The sequence below is a fragment of the Catharus ustulatus genome, chromosome 3, assembly GCF_009819885.2.
Source record: "Catharus ustulatus isolate bCatUst1 chromosome 3, bCatUst1.pri.v2, whole genome shotgun sequence".
NCBI classification, from domain to species: domain Eukaryota; kingdom Metazoa; phylum Chordata; class Aves; order Passeriformes; family Turdidae; genus Catharus; species Catharus ustulatus.
The window spans coordinates 95,587,656-95,599,834 of NC_046223.1; the positions used below are offsets into that span (position 1 = coordinate 95,587,656).

Sequence of the window (12,179 nt, forward strand, 5' to 3'; positions counted from 1 at the left end):
TCACAACCTTGAAACTACCTTTCCAAAAGAGCTTGTGTTTCTGTCTTTTCTTCCTACGAGCCTTTGTGTTTTAATTACGGATATAGGTAAGCATTAATTACGGAGTCAGGCCCAGCGTGCAGTGATGGTGACAATTCATACTGGATTGAAAGTCAGGGTTGGGCACGTTTTTGCCACTCGTTTGAAGGCAGGCCTGACACAGAAACCCTTTTTGGAATCACGGAGCATGGGGACCTGTGACATGACGACCTTGGGTCAGCATTCCTTTCCCTCGGGCACAAGGAACCAACCCTGCCTGCTCCAGGCTGGTGGTGGGGAAGCCTCTGGTGCATGCTGCCATGCCATATTTTGATTGGTTTTTCTTTAGTTTTGGAAAGGATTGCTAATTCCTCTTGCAGAAATTCCTCTAGGCAACAGGAGCTCTCCAGAATAGCAACATTAAGACAAAGCAGTGCTCCGCAAGGAGATACTGGCTCGTCTTCTTCCTCTCAGGAACAACAGCTTGTTCTGATGAACAACTTAGAAGCAACGAACAGGGCACATTTTGGACCTGATAGCCTTCCTCTCTTGAGAGAGCGGAGGGTAGTTTCACCTAGGACAAGGGACCCCAGCACCCGCACCCCGCATGTGGCTGGGGGAGGCGAGCTGCAGGCAGAGCTGGGGGACAGGGGACACCGGGGAATGGCAGCAGGAGCCTCCTGGGCAGGTGTAGCCCTAGAGCCACCACCCTTCTCCGTCCGGGGGACAGCGGGCCCGGGGAAAGCCGTGGCCCCGCCAGGGCCCTTCGGCGGCCGGCAGCAGCCCCGGGAGGCCGTGCGGGGCCGTCCGGCGGCGCGGGGAGGCTGCGGGCTCGGCGAGCGCCGGCTGCACAGCGCCGGCCCCTTCCCCTCTCCGTGGGAAGTGATGGTTGAGTCCAGCGGCGGCGGCTTCTCGTGTGGCTGGCAGCCGCTCCGCTGCGCTGCCTGCGCTACTCTCGCCGCGATCCCTCCCTCCCTCTTCTCTCCTTATCCTCCTCCTCCTCCTCCTCCTCCTCCCTCTCCTCCTCCTCTTCCTCGCACTCTCCGCATCCCTCTCTGCCGACGCCGCCGCTGCCCGCCTCTCCCCGCCGGCGGCCGTGCATGCCGCGCTGCCCGCGGCCCCGGGCGTGCCTCCCGTCCCTCCCTCGGCGCCCTGCCCTCCCCTGGGCGGGCGGCGGGCCGGCAGCGCCGGGGCTCCGCGGGCGCTGAGCGGCGCAGCCCCGCCGCGGGACTGATGCTGTGTGCGAGCAGAGCGGAGCGAGCCGCCCGCGCAGTCCTGCAGGAGGCGCCGGGCGCTGCGCGGCGCTCGGGACCCGGACCGCTCCTCTCCGCCTCTCCTCGCCCTGTCGTGGTTATTTGGCGCTGTCCTTAGCCCCGCTGCCGCTCGGAGGACACGGTCGCAGCCGAGAAGAGCCGCCGGGGGTTTTGTGTGAGAGTGTGTGTGTGTGTGGAATAACTGCAGACATGACTGCGTGGAGGAAATTCAAGTCTCTGCTGGTTCTCTGCGCGGGGCTCCTCACTGCAGCTCAGGGTAAGATTCGGGTTTCTTGCATTGATTCATGAAGGCTGTGGTTACGGCACTCATAACCCCTCAGCTAAATCTCTGCCGCTCGGTTGAGCTCTCTCCCTCGCTTCGTTTCTGCGCCAGCAAACATCAGGCTCCTCGAGCCCGGTCTCCCTTCTCCCTGCCTCCCACCTCCCGCCGGTGTTCCCCGAGGGCTCTGCTCTCGGCCGGTCACTTCCCCCGGGAGAAACCAGCCCTCTGGAGTTGGGCAGCAGCCGCTGCGACGCCGCGAGCGGAACCGTGCGCATCCAGCCGCCTGGGCAGCGCCGGAGTTTGGGAACACTTCGCTCTCCGCGCACGCACGAACGGCACTCGCTGCCGCGTGAGGGACAGTCCCCGGGCTGGCAAGTTTGGATCTCCCCTCCTCCCGCCTCGCCGGCTTTTGCCGTGCTCGAGGGGGAGCGCGGAGTGGGTGGTCGCGGAGAGCCGCCTCCGCCTGCTCTCAGCCGGCTCCGCTCCCCGCAAGTTGCGCGGAGGCGGGGATGCGGCGCCGGGGACACCTCCGCCAGCTGCCTGCCCGTGCCTGAGGGAAGAGGACTCCTCTCTGCTGGGTGTGCGGTGGAAAGAGTCCCCCAACCTCAGCTGGCTTCTCCTTAAAATCAATGGGGGAGGGTGGAGAAACGAGGGGGTGACGGTGGAGAATTTGGTTACACAACTTCAGTGCTGGCCTCAGCCCCATTACTTGCCTCATCGCTGGAGACAACAACTTCCCCATTATTCACTTCGCTTCTCATTAGCCCTGCGCTTTTTCATGCTGGGAGAGATGCGAGTCTGTGTGAGTGAGAGAGAGAGAGGAAGGGAGTGAGGCAGCTCGCAGCTGAGCACCTGTCCCCGATACAGCCTCTGTCTTCTCCCACCTCGCTCCCGGTTGCTCTGCCTGTCTCCGGGATGACGGTTCCCCTTGCGGTTTGTACTGTCTGAGTCTCCCTTAACCCTTCAAGGCGCTTCACATCGTTCCCACCATTTTATTTTTCTCGCTGCTCTTTTCGGTGCGGGGGCGGCTGAAGCGGGGGGAGCAGGGCTACCGCGGCCCGGGCTGGCGGGCGAGGCTGGAGCCTTCCCCGTCCTGCGGGTGCCCACGGCCGTGTTCCCTCGTCCGCCTCGGCAGCACGGCAGGGAGCCTTCCCTCCGATTGCCCCCGGCCGTGATCTGCAGGGAGAGGCGGTAGAAGGCCAGCCCGGGCTGCTGGGAACCGGGCAGGAGCTTTGCCCGGTCCGGAGGAGCGGCTGCGGCTCCGCACCAGCCCGATGACATCCATCCCTCCTCTGCCCGGATCCTGCCGCTGCCGCGGTCCAGCGGGCAACGCCACCCGGCTGCCTCCGTGGGAAGGGAGCGCACGGTTCTCCTGGGCTGTGAATCCGCGGCTCCTGGAGATGGGGCTGTGCCCGGCAGCACACACAGCCGGGGGCGGGCGGGGGCTTCTCGGCGTGGCCGCCCTACCCAAACTTCCAGCACCCCCACCCCCCCACTCCCCAGCCGCCTCCTTCCCCCGTGCCCCCGGCGGGGCTGGGCGGCCGCTGCCGGCCCGCACACGTGCGGGGCTCCCGGCGCTGCCCGGGGCTCGGCCCGGAGCTCGGGTCGCTGCTCCGGCAGCCGCGCTCGGGGCCGGCACCGCGGGACGCGGGGCTCCCGGGGCGGGCCGGCATCCGCGACTCATCTGTTAAATACACTGGAGCCGCTTATGTCGTTTGACATTTAAGTGTTTTCTTTTCATGGCTGACAGCACATACAAAAAGCTGGAGGCTGGATCATGGTTATTCAGCGACGATCCGACGTGTTTTGCTTACATACAAAGGCTTTGCCAGGAACGTTTGGGCACTGCCTCTGATGCTGCTCTGCGGAGTGTAATTATACCTGCTTAATGTGAAGCAGCAACACACCCACTTAAAGGCTAAAGACTGACTTAATATTGAAGTCAAACAACAGGTTGAAGGGGAACCATCGGGGACAGTTGACATAATTCCTTCCCATTTACCTTCCCAGGCAATTGAGCACAGGTATCTATATTTAGTCAAATGTAATCCTGAGGCTGAAATTACGGTTATACTTCAGAGAGTGAAAAAACTCCTTCCTTCATAACATAAAGACCCAAGGTTTCAGAAGCACATGAAATAATTTTAATTATTAGATCCTGGGAACTCTGTTTTACCAGTGTCTTGCTATCAAATAATTTGGTCACTGTAAAAGGAATTCATCCAGGTTTTGATTGATATGGGGTTTTATAAGTGAAAAAAGAAACAAGTACTGAATTTCTGGAGGTGTTGCCACAGGCGTTCCCATATCTTTCAGTAAAATGACAGGTGGGTTGCTTTCCACGTTGTTCCTCGTTATGAAATGAAATGGAAACCTTTTGTTGCTGTGGAATTTTCTGTAACTTTTTTGAGGAACAAGGAAGGATGAAAATGAACATTCATCATCGTTCACTGTGTTAGACTTGGGGTGCAGTTCTGTACATTTCTTTGGACTGATTTAATCTGATTGATGGACCTGAGTGTTTTAAAAAACATTTGGGGAATTCTTCCCTGTTCATCGTGCTTTAAACATCAAGGGAAATTAGTATGAAGTCATTTAAAGGAACCGCTTTCCCAGAAACTACCCTATCATAGCAATTATGCTTCAGCAAGACAGACAACATGGTGTTCAGCTATGCATGTTAAGATGGGCTTGATTGTAGAGCCATTTGCTAATTCTGATATATTTTAAGAAAAGCAAACATAAAAAACTCTATTGATTTTCTTGTAAAACAAAACACACTGGTAAGATTTCACTAAAAATTCATACTGGTATAGAACGAATGGTAGATTTAGACTGAATTCAGACTAAAATTCAAGAAAAAAAGAGTAAAATAAATTTCAACTTTGGCCTCACGTCTGTGGACAACCTATACTCAGTAGAACTTAGATTCAGTAGAAATATATACTACTTAATACCTGGAGTAGTTCTAGTACATGTTTTCAAGCTAATTTCCTGGATTTGTTTGGAGAACCAAGTACAGCACCTTCATTGCCACCTAATTGCCTCAAACTAAATGTACATAAGCAGGCTTATGCACAGAGATATCATACAGATTGGTGGAAATAGCAAAGGGAAAACACTGTTGTTCTTAAATTAGACACAGTCAGTGAAAGAAGTCTCAAATCTACAGCTCAGGATTCTCTTTTAAAAAAAATAAATAAATCTGAAAACATTTTATGTACCTTCTGTTTGCTGCTATCACTTTGTCAAAATAATTGCTATAAGTACATCACATAAAGTTACCACTCTGTTTAAGGCCTACTCCTGTTGGACTGAGAGTGTTTGTGTCTTTTAAAGTCTTTTTTTTTTCTCCAAAGAAGTGCTTTTGAAACTGTGTGCCTGGTCTCTCTAGAGAGGCTCCATTCTCTTCCAGAGAAGACTAAAACAATTCTGGGGAAAATGAGCAGAAAAAAAAGGAATTTTTAAAACAACATCAGAGCGAGGTATTGAACACCCAGCTGTAAAAATTGATGGATGCATTCTCCATCTCTCAGCTCAATGAGGATTTTGACATAGAAAAGCATAGTAGAGAATATCCAGCTCTGACCATGTAATATTTTAAAGCAAAAATGCATTTACTTTTTTGGTAAGATCTGTATCTGCCCTATTTTTTGCACTGAGATAGCTATATGATATCCTTAACTATGTATAGGAATAGGAAACTTGGTCACCTTGAATATAATGTAGCATATCAATTCAACAAAGATTACCCAAACACTCATTTTAGACTCTTGAACCCATAGTTGAAGTTTGAATTCCCACTGTCAGCCAGTAAAGATTTTTCAGTTTCTCTGGTGTGTGTGGAACAGGATATTGGTGTGAGGAGCTGGAGATGGTTCACAGGCACATGAAGACATAATGTATTGAAATCTGTGAGGCCACTTCAGCATCGTCTCTGATTTGTATAGATAACCAAACTGCAGATTGTCTATATTGCAAATCTGTCTGTTTTACTGACTCTCACTCTCATGTCCTTTTATGCAGATATTTATGATTTTGATCAGACAGTGGAGGTTTTTGTTTGGGAAGGGCAGTTGCCATTTTTCCCCTGTCAGACTGCTTTGTCTATACAAGCACTTCATCTTATTTTTACTGGTATTAGTACTAGTATTACATATGCATTGATATAGGCATGTTTTTAAAAAGACACCTATGCCACTTATGCCTGAATAGCACTATTTTAACATTACATTATTACAATATAACTATTTTACTAATAAAAAACTCTTGTCCAAAAAAATTAGGAGCAATCTGAAACTGTAAATGTTTTGAGTTATGCATTCAAGATTTGCCATCTTCTATAGAAAAGCTGAAAAGCCCCAGGGACCACTGTTTTCAACTTTTTCAAGATGTAATTCATACACCCTCACATTAAACTCTTGTAACCTTTCCTGGGAGAAGTGACTGCTTGATAGTGTCACAGTATAAGACCTCCAGTGGATTTAAAGATAAGATGTAATTTCATCTTGCTCAAATCTGTATTGAGCCATCGTGTTTCTGTGTTTCTCTTTGGCCATGATGACATTATTCTGCTGGCAAACGGTTTTCCATGTGAGCACAGGCACTGCAGCTAGTGCCGGGCTGCCTGTAGCCAGCAGGGGATGCAGTGTGGAAAGGGGAGTTGCTGGTTTAACTGTACAATCCACTAAAGCAGCAGCATAAGTCTGGGACCTGATCTCTAATAAAACTCAAGTGTACAACCAGATTCAAGTAAGGGAATAAGAATCTGGCCTCTAGTTCTCCACATGGCTGCAAAATTAGCTATATTAGTCTGAGATAAATTGGGTATTCTTCCTATTTTTGCAGTGAGCAAAGAATAAGAATAATATGGAAATTCTCCTCGTGTGTATGAATCACTTTCTTTTACTTAGAAGTTTTACTTTTCTACGCCAGCTATAATTTCCCTTAAAACATTTTTTATCAACCACAAACTTTTGAAATGGGGGAAAAAATGGCATTAATGCCTGAGGAAAGCTGTGAGATCTTTCTTTGTCCTGACACATCTTTGTTCTGGCTGGATGAAAGACTTCACTCCACTATATGACATTTCTATTGCATTTAAGAAAATCTACGCTGTATGTGTTATAAGATTTCTCAGAGGAATAACTACTTACAAAAATTACTTGGATTATTGTTAGTTATTATATTGACACCCAGAGGCAACATATATCTGTTGTCTGCATTTAGTAATTGAATGGTAAATTGAGGCATGCACGCACACTTTTAAGAGTAATAATGCATCTTATTTCTAATAACAAGTCTTACTTTCTCAGACACAATAATTTTTTATGCATTTCTTTCTCATATAGGAAAAAAAAAGAAAAGAAAATAAAGTGATGGTAGTTTCTTGCCATTTTTACCTGGAGGGCAGATTCATTTAAAGAACAAAGCAAGATTTAATCACTCTTACATTGCTGATGATTAACCAGAACTCTTGATTAATCAGAATATCATCAATTATCTGCTTTTAGCAAAAAATAAGAAAAAAAATCACAATTTCTAGCAATTATAGTAATTCTTTAATTTCCATAATAAAAATTAATCACAGTTTCTTGCATATTTTTAATTATTTAATTATGCATTTTAATGATACACTCATGCATATTCTGAAATAGTGATTTGACTTCTTTCTAGTAAATTTCTTGCCTCATCCCTGTCCCGTAAAAGATAACTTCAGGCAGTTCTGAGGGTTCAATTCTGCTGCATTGGAAACTGAAATTTGTATTGATTTCATAAATAGCTCAATTGGCTACTTTTGAACAGATTGCTACTTCAAATAATCCAGACAAAGTAGATATTGCAGCTGAATGGTGGAGTCAGACCCTGTTTAATTTGAGCTCTTGTGGATGAGAACTTCTTACAATGTTTTCATCCATGACTGACTTTAAAAAAAGGAAAACTAGATGAACCACATCAACAAACCTGGATAATATTTTTATGTATATGTGGAAGCAATTTATTTTTAAACAGTATCTCTGGTATCTCTGAACATCTGACCTCTACCTTACTTTTTTTTTTCTCTGCTTTTTCCTTTAAAGACATTATGAAAAAACCTAGTATCATTTTAGTCTCTGGATGTTTTATATCTGTCTTACAGTACCTTATGGATACTGAAGTACGGAATCATGTTCCATATTCATGTCTTTGTTACACAGTGGCTTTCCAAAAGAAACATTTGCAGCACTGCAGCTGACACAGACCTGAATAAATAATAGTAATGAATAAAACTTTTTATGCAGAGTTTATTTTGCAAATTTGTGTGAAATATGGTCAGCATTTAAAAATTAAATTTTGCAGTACTTGCTTAGTGCCTTGTGTTTAATTTCAAGGCAGTGTTTTTTTCATGCAATTTTGCCAAACATTAGGGTTTTCTTTTTTATTTCTTCTTGCTTGTCTGATACTTTCCTTGGTTTATTTGTTTGTTTGTTTTTTTGCTAGAAAATAATTTCTAAACCAATGCATGAGAGTTTTTAGTGAAATGTTCTTAAAATTCTGACATTCACAGCAAACCTTTGACATTCATCACAGAGTAAATCTGCATCTAAGGATATTTTTTCCATTCACCCATCCTATGATTTGCAGATCAAATACAGCCATGATACAATATTGCATAAATAATTATTTACTTCCTGTGACCTGCATTACTTGCCATATTGTGTTCACATATAAACTCCAAAAGAATACAGATATTCAAACTTTTATTTTGCTTACACTGGTGCTGAAACACAAGCAATTTACAGTGCACTGGGAACAAAAGTGCAGCCAGCCTTGCCCTGTACTTGAAAGTAGGGTTCAAGGGGACACACTGGGGACCACAACCAGGTTATTTTCTTTTTTGAGTATTGGCCTGGCTGTAGCTTGGATTTGAAGCGTCCTCGCTGTGCTTGCAATGCTGACTGCTAAAGTGGATGGGTTAGCTTGGCTTGCTTTGCAGTGTATCCAGAACACACAGCTGAGATCTTAGGCTTGGCTTTGGGCATTGTGCTTGAGCTTGCCGTGTCTGAATGCCTTGGGGTTCAGCCTGAAGTCGTGTGCATTTAACACACACCACGGAACTCGAGACCCACATCACACTGCTGCTGCACAGCACAGATGGAGTGCGAGGAACAGGGAGGTCACTTTGTCAAGAAGCAGCTGGTGTTAGGAAGCAAGTGGCTAGATATTGCAGGAATATACATGAGCTTACAGAACCTGCCTTGCCCTGGACCTAGCAAAAAAAAAATGCAGGTTATTGTGAGGGCAAGGAAAAAAGGAAAGAAAGAATGATGTTTACACAACAATGAAATTTTTGAAAAAGCCACTTCGATAAAATAAAAAAAGCTAAATTAAACTTATTTTTAGACTAATTTTGCACGCTTCTGGCTGTGAAACAAATGGCCATGACAAATTACACTGTTCTCACTAATGTTTGTGGGATATCAATGCAGAAGCTGACTGCATTCAAGTGACTAAGTACACTATTTTAGCTTTGCCCCGGCAGCAAGATTCTCTATTGGTATCCTGCTGATGTTTCTTATAATACATAGATTGTGTCATACCAAGTATTTTTTTTGAGGGGGAGTGGGAAAGATTTTATAATTCACTTTCAGAACCACAGTTTAATCCAACAACTGCTAATACCACAATCAGTGACTCTCTGCATTTGCAGATCTCTCTCTCAAGAAATTAAATTAATTATCTTAGCATGTATATATCCTCAACACACATTTTGACCCACTGTTTGCAGTGGCTGTTGCACTGAAGAATGTAGCGTTACTAGATCTTATGAAGTCAACAGTGGCATCAGGAGTGGCATTTTGATCATTAGCTGTACTCAGTTGTTTCTGTTTAGCTTTCCTGTGAAAACTGTATAGGGAAGGCTTTATTGTGAAATTTAATTAACATAAATGAAAATACAGAAGTCTTCCATTCTTTTTTCCAGGTACCTAAGGTAGTTAACTTGGAATTAATTGTAGGGGAAAAAAGCATTCTGCTGTGTAGAAGTAGGTAGATTAGATATAGACTCTAGTCATCAGTTAAGTAGTTTGGGTTGTTTTATAACAGATTTTAACTAGTTAGGACGTGATCTAAAGCTTGGGGAACTCACGGAATTCAAAAAGTCTCTTTAACCTTAAAAGAATTTTTATCTTGTCCTTGTTATAGCCACATATCACACAGACAACTTGTGTTGAAACAAGAATGCTAGAACAAGTCTAATAACATTAAAGAAAATTCAAACTCTTAGTTTGTTATGAAATTGACCACAGAAATGCTGTTTAGAATCACAGAATGGTTTGGGTTGGAAAGAACCTTAAAGATCACTTCATTCTAACTCCCCTGCCACGGGCAGGGAGGGACACCTTCCACTAGACCATGTTGGTCAAAACCACATCCAACCTGGCTTTGAACACTTCCAGGGATGGAATATCCAGCTTTTCTGGGCAACCTGTTGCAGTGCCTGACCATCCTCACAGTCAAGAACTTCATCATAACGTTCAATTTAAACCTACTGTCCTTCAGTTTGAAGCCTTTCCCCCTTGACCTGTCACTAGTGAAAAGTCCCTCACAGTCTTGCTTGTAGGCCATCTGTAGGTATTGGAAGGTGCTCTGAGGTCTTCCTGGCAAGTTTTCTTCACACTGAACAGCCCCAGCTCTCTCAGCCTGTCACTAAAAGAGAGGTGCTCTAGCCCTCTGCTCATCTTCATGGCCTTCTCTGGACTTGCTCCAACAGGAATATTCTTACTGTGTCAGGGGCCCAGAGCTGGACACAGTGCTCCAGCTGGGGTGTCATGAGAGGGAGTGGAGGGGCAGAATTGCCTCCCTCAACCTGCTGGTCCCTTTTCTTTCAATGCAGCTTGCCTTTCTGGGCTGCAAGCTCACATTGCTGCGTCATTCGGACTTCTCATCCACCAACATCCCCATGTCCTTCTTCTCCTCAGGGCTGCTCTCAATCCATTCTCTTTCCAGCCTGTGCTTGTGCTTGGGATTGCCCCAACTCCTGTTAAACTCCTGCCCAACTCCTAATTACAATTAGTTTTGTTAAATTTCATGAGGTTTGCACAGGCCCAGCTCTCAAGTCTGTCCTGCTGGAAGTTGTCACTTCCCTCCTGCACGAGTCTGCCCTGCTACTCGGTGTCATTAGCTTAAAGGTAAATGATGCCTCAAATTTTTTTGACCTATCTGAAATGTATCTCACTCCACTGGCTTTCACTGGTTACATAATTTATTTGGTTCTGAGGGCAGATTAACCTTTAATTGCTTTCTTTAGCAAGATTTAGTAAACAGGCTGATAGTATGGAGATGATCTATGCAAACAGCAGAGAAGGATTTCTTCAACCCATGTTGCCATGACAATTCAGATTTTTCTTGTCAACTCTTGAGAAGCTTCGAAGTAATTTCTTTAAGGCAATGAATCAGGGGATATTTTGGAAATTGAAGTTGCTCTCTTTTTAAAATTTAATATCATTTAGCACAGTACGGAGGCTGACCCAAAACACTGTAAGATCCTCAAACAAGAACTATTGCAAAAAATATAACATCATGTAACTCTCTTTGTGGATCTCTGATGATTTACATCAGCGGTGAAGCTGACTTCAGATGCATTATTGACTTAGATATTTTTTATTAACTATGTGATAATAATAAATAGTTATAAAAATAAGAATGGATGATGAATAGTGAAGGGCTCAACTTATAGCTGCCATTTTGATCCTCATTACAGTATTTTTTTTGCAGTTATTTTGAGGTAATTAGATTACAGAAGGATTATAGAACAAAGTTGGACTAAACATTTTATTTTTGTTAGTTACAATTATAACATTAGTTCAATGAATGAGAAATAAAATCAAAAGGCTATTGTCCGTATACTTAAATTGCTATCCCAGATGAGTCCCCTGTACAATGTTATTAGTAATCAAACTGAACTTACCTCTTGTTATTTAATTGAAGTAGACTGTTTTGAAAAAGAACTAAAAATAGTCCAAATTAATTTAATTTAATTTAATTCCTAAGAAATAAATTACTGGCTTAATGAGGTTTTTCTTAGGTTGCTGTTAGCACTGATGAAAACATGATAAATGGAAAGAAGATAATGTGAAATGCTGTTTCTGCTGGGAAAATTCATTTCTCTGTATAGAAGACAAGAAAAGTAGCTCAGTAATGGTTTTCTTTTCAAAATGTTCCTGGCAGATGATGGTCACTGTGTTGGTGTAGTTTGTTTACCACTTTGCAATAGATTTGAGATGAGTCATATCACATTAGAAGGAAAATTGAGAAGTTGTTTTGTCAAAGTGAATTTTGTTTTCCTTTTTGTCATATATACTCAAATTACTAGTTCTCTTTAAACAGAGACACTTAATTGATTTTTAATAAGTGTTTATTCTTCTTGTGTCCATAAATCTTGAGTTCCTGTTGCTAGAAATGATAAATGCAGATATATACTTTCTATATATGGAATAAGGTGACTGAGCCAGAGTCTTCTGTCAGTTCACCTCATGCATCTCCTTTACACAATTTTATTTTCATGCTAGTTTGAACACAGTAATTTCAACATCTACAAGCACAGTTGTTTTTCTATCCTCTTGCCTTCAGAATGGGAACTGACT

At 44.3% G+C, this 12,179-nt stretch overlaps 1 protein-coding gene across 2 annotated transcripts in view; it reads left to right on the top strand.

Moving 5' to 3' along the window:
* Window positions 1-1,250: 1,250 nt before the first annotated feature.
* Window positions 1,251-12,179, top strand: part of CSMD1 (CUB and Sushi multiple domains 1) — a 1,108,435-nt gene continuing 1,097,506 nt past the window's right edge. For both annotated transcript variants that reach the window (XM_033053649.1, XM_033053650.1), the window contains exon 1: window positions 1,251-1,548. In XM_033053649.1, the coding sequence (XP_032909540.1) occupies window positions 1,482-1,548 (67 nt within the window). In that variant the 5' untranslated portion in view covers window positions 1,251-1,481. The remainder of the gene's footprint in view (window positions 1,549-12,179) is intronic.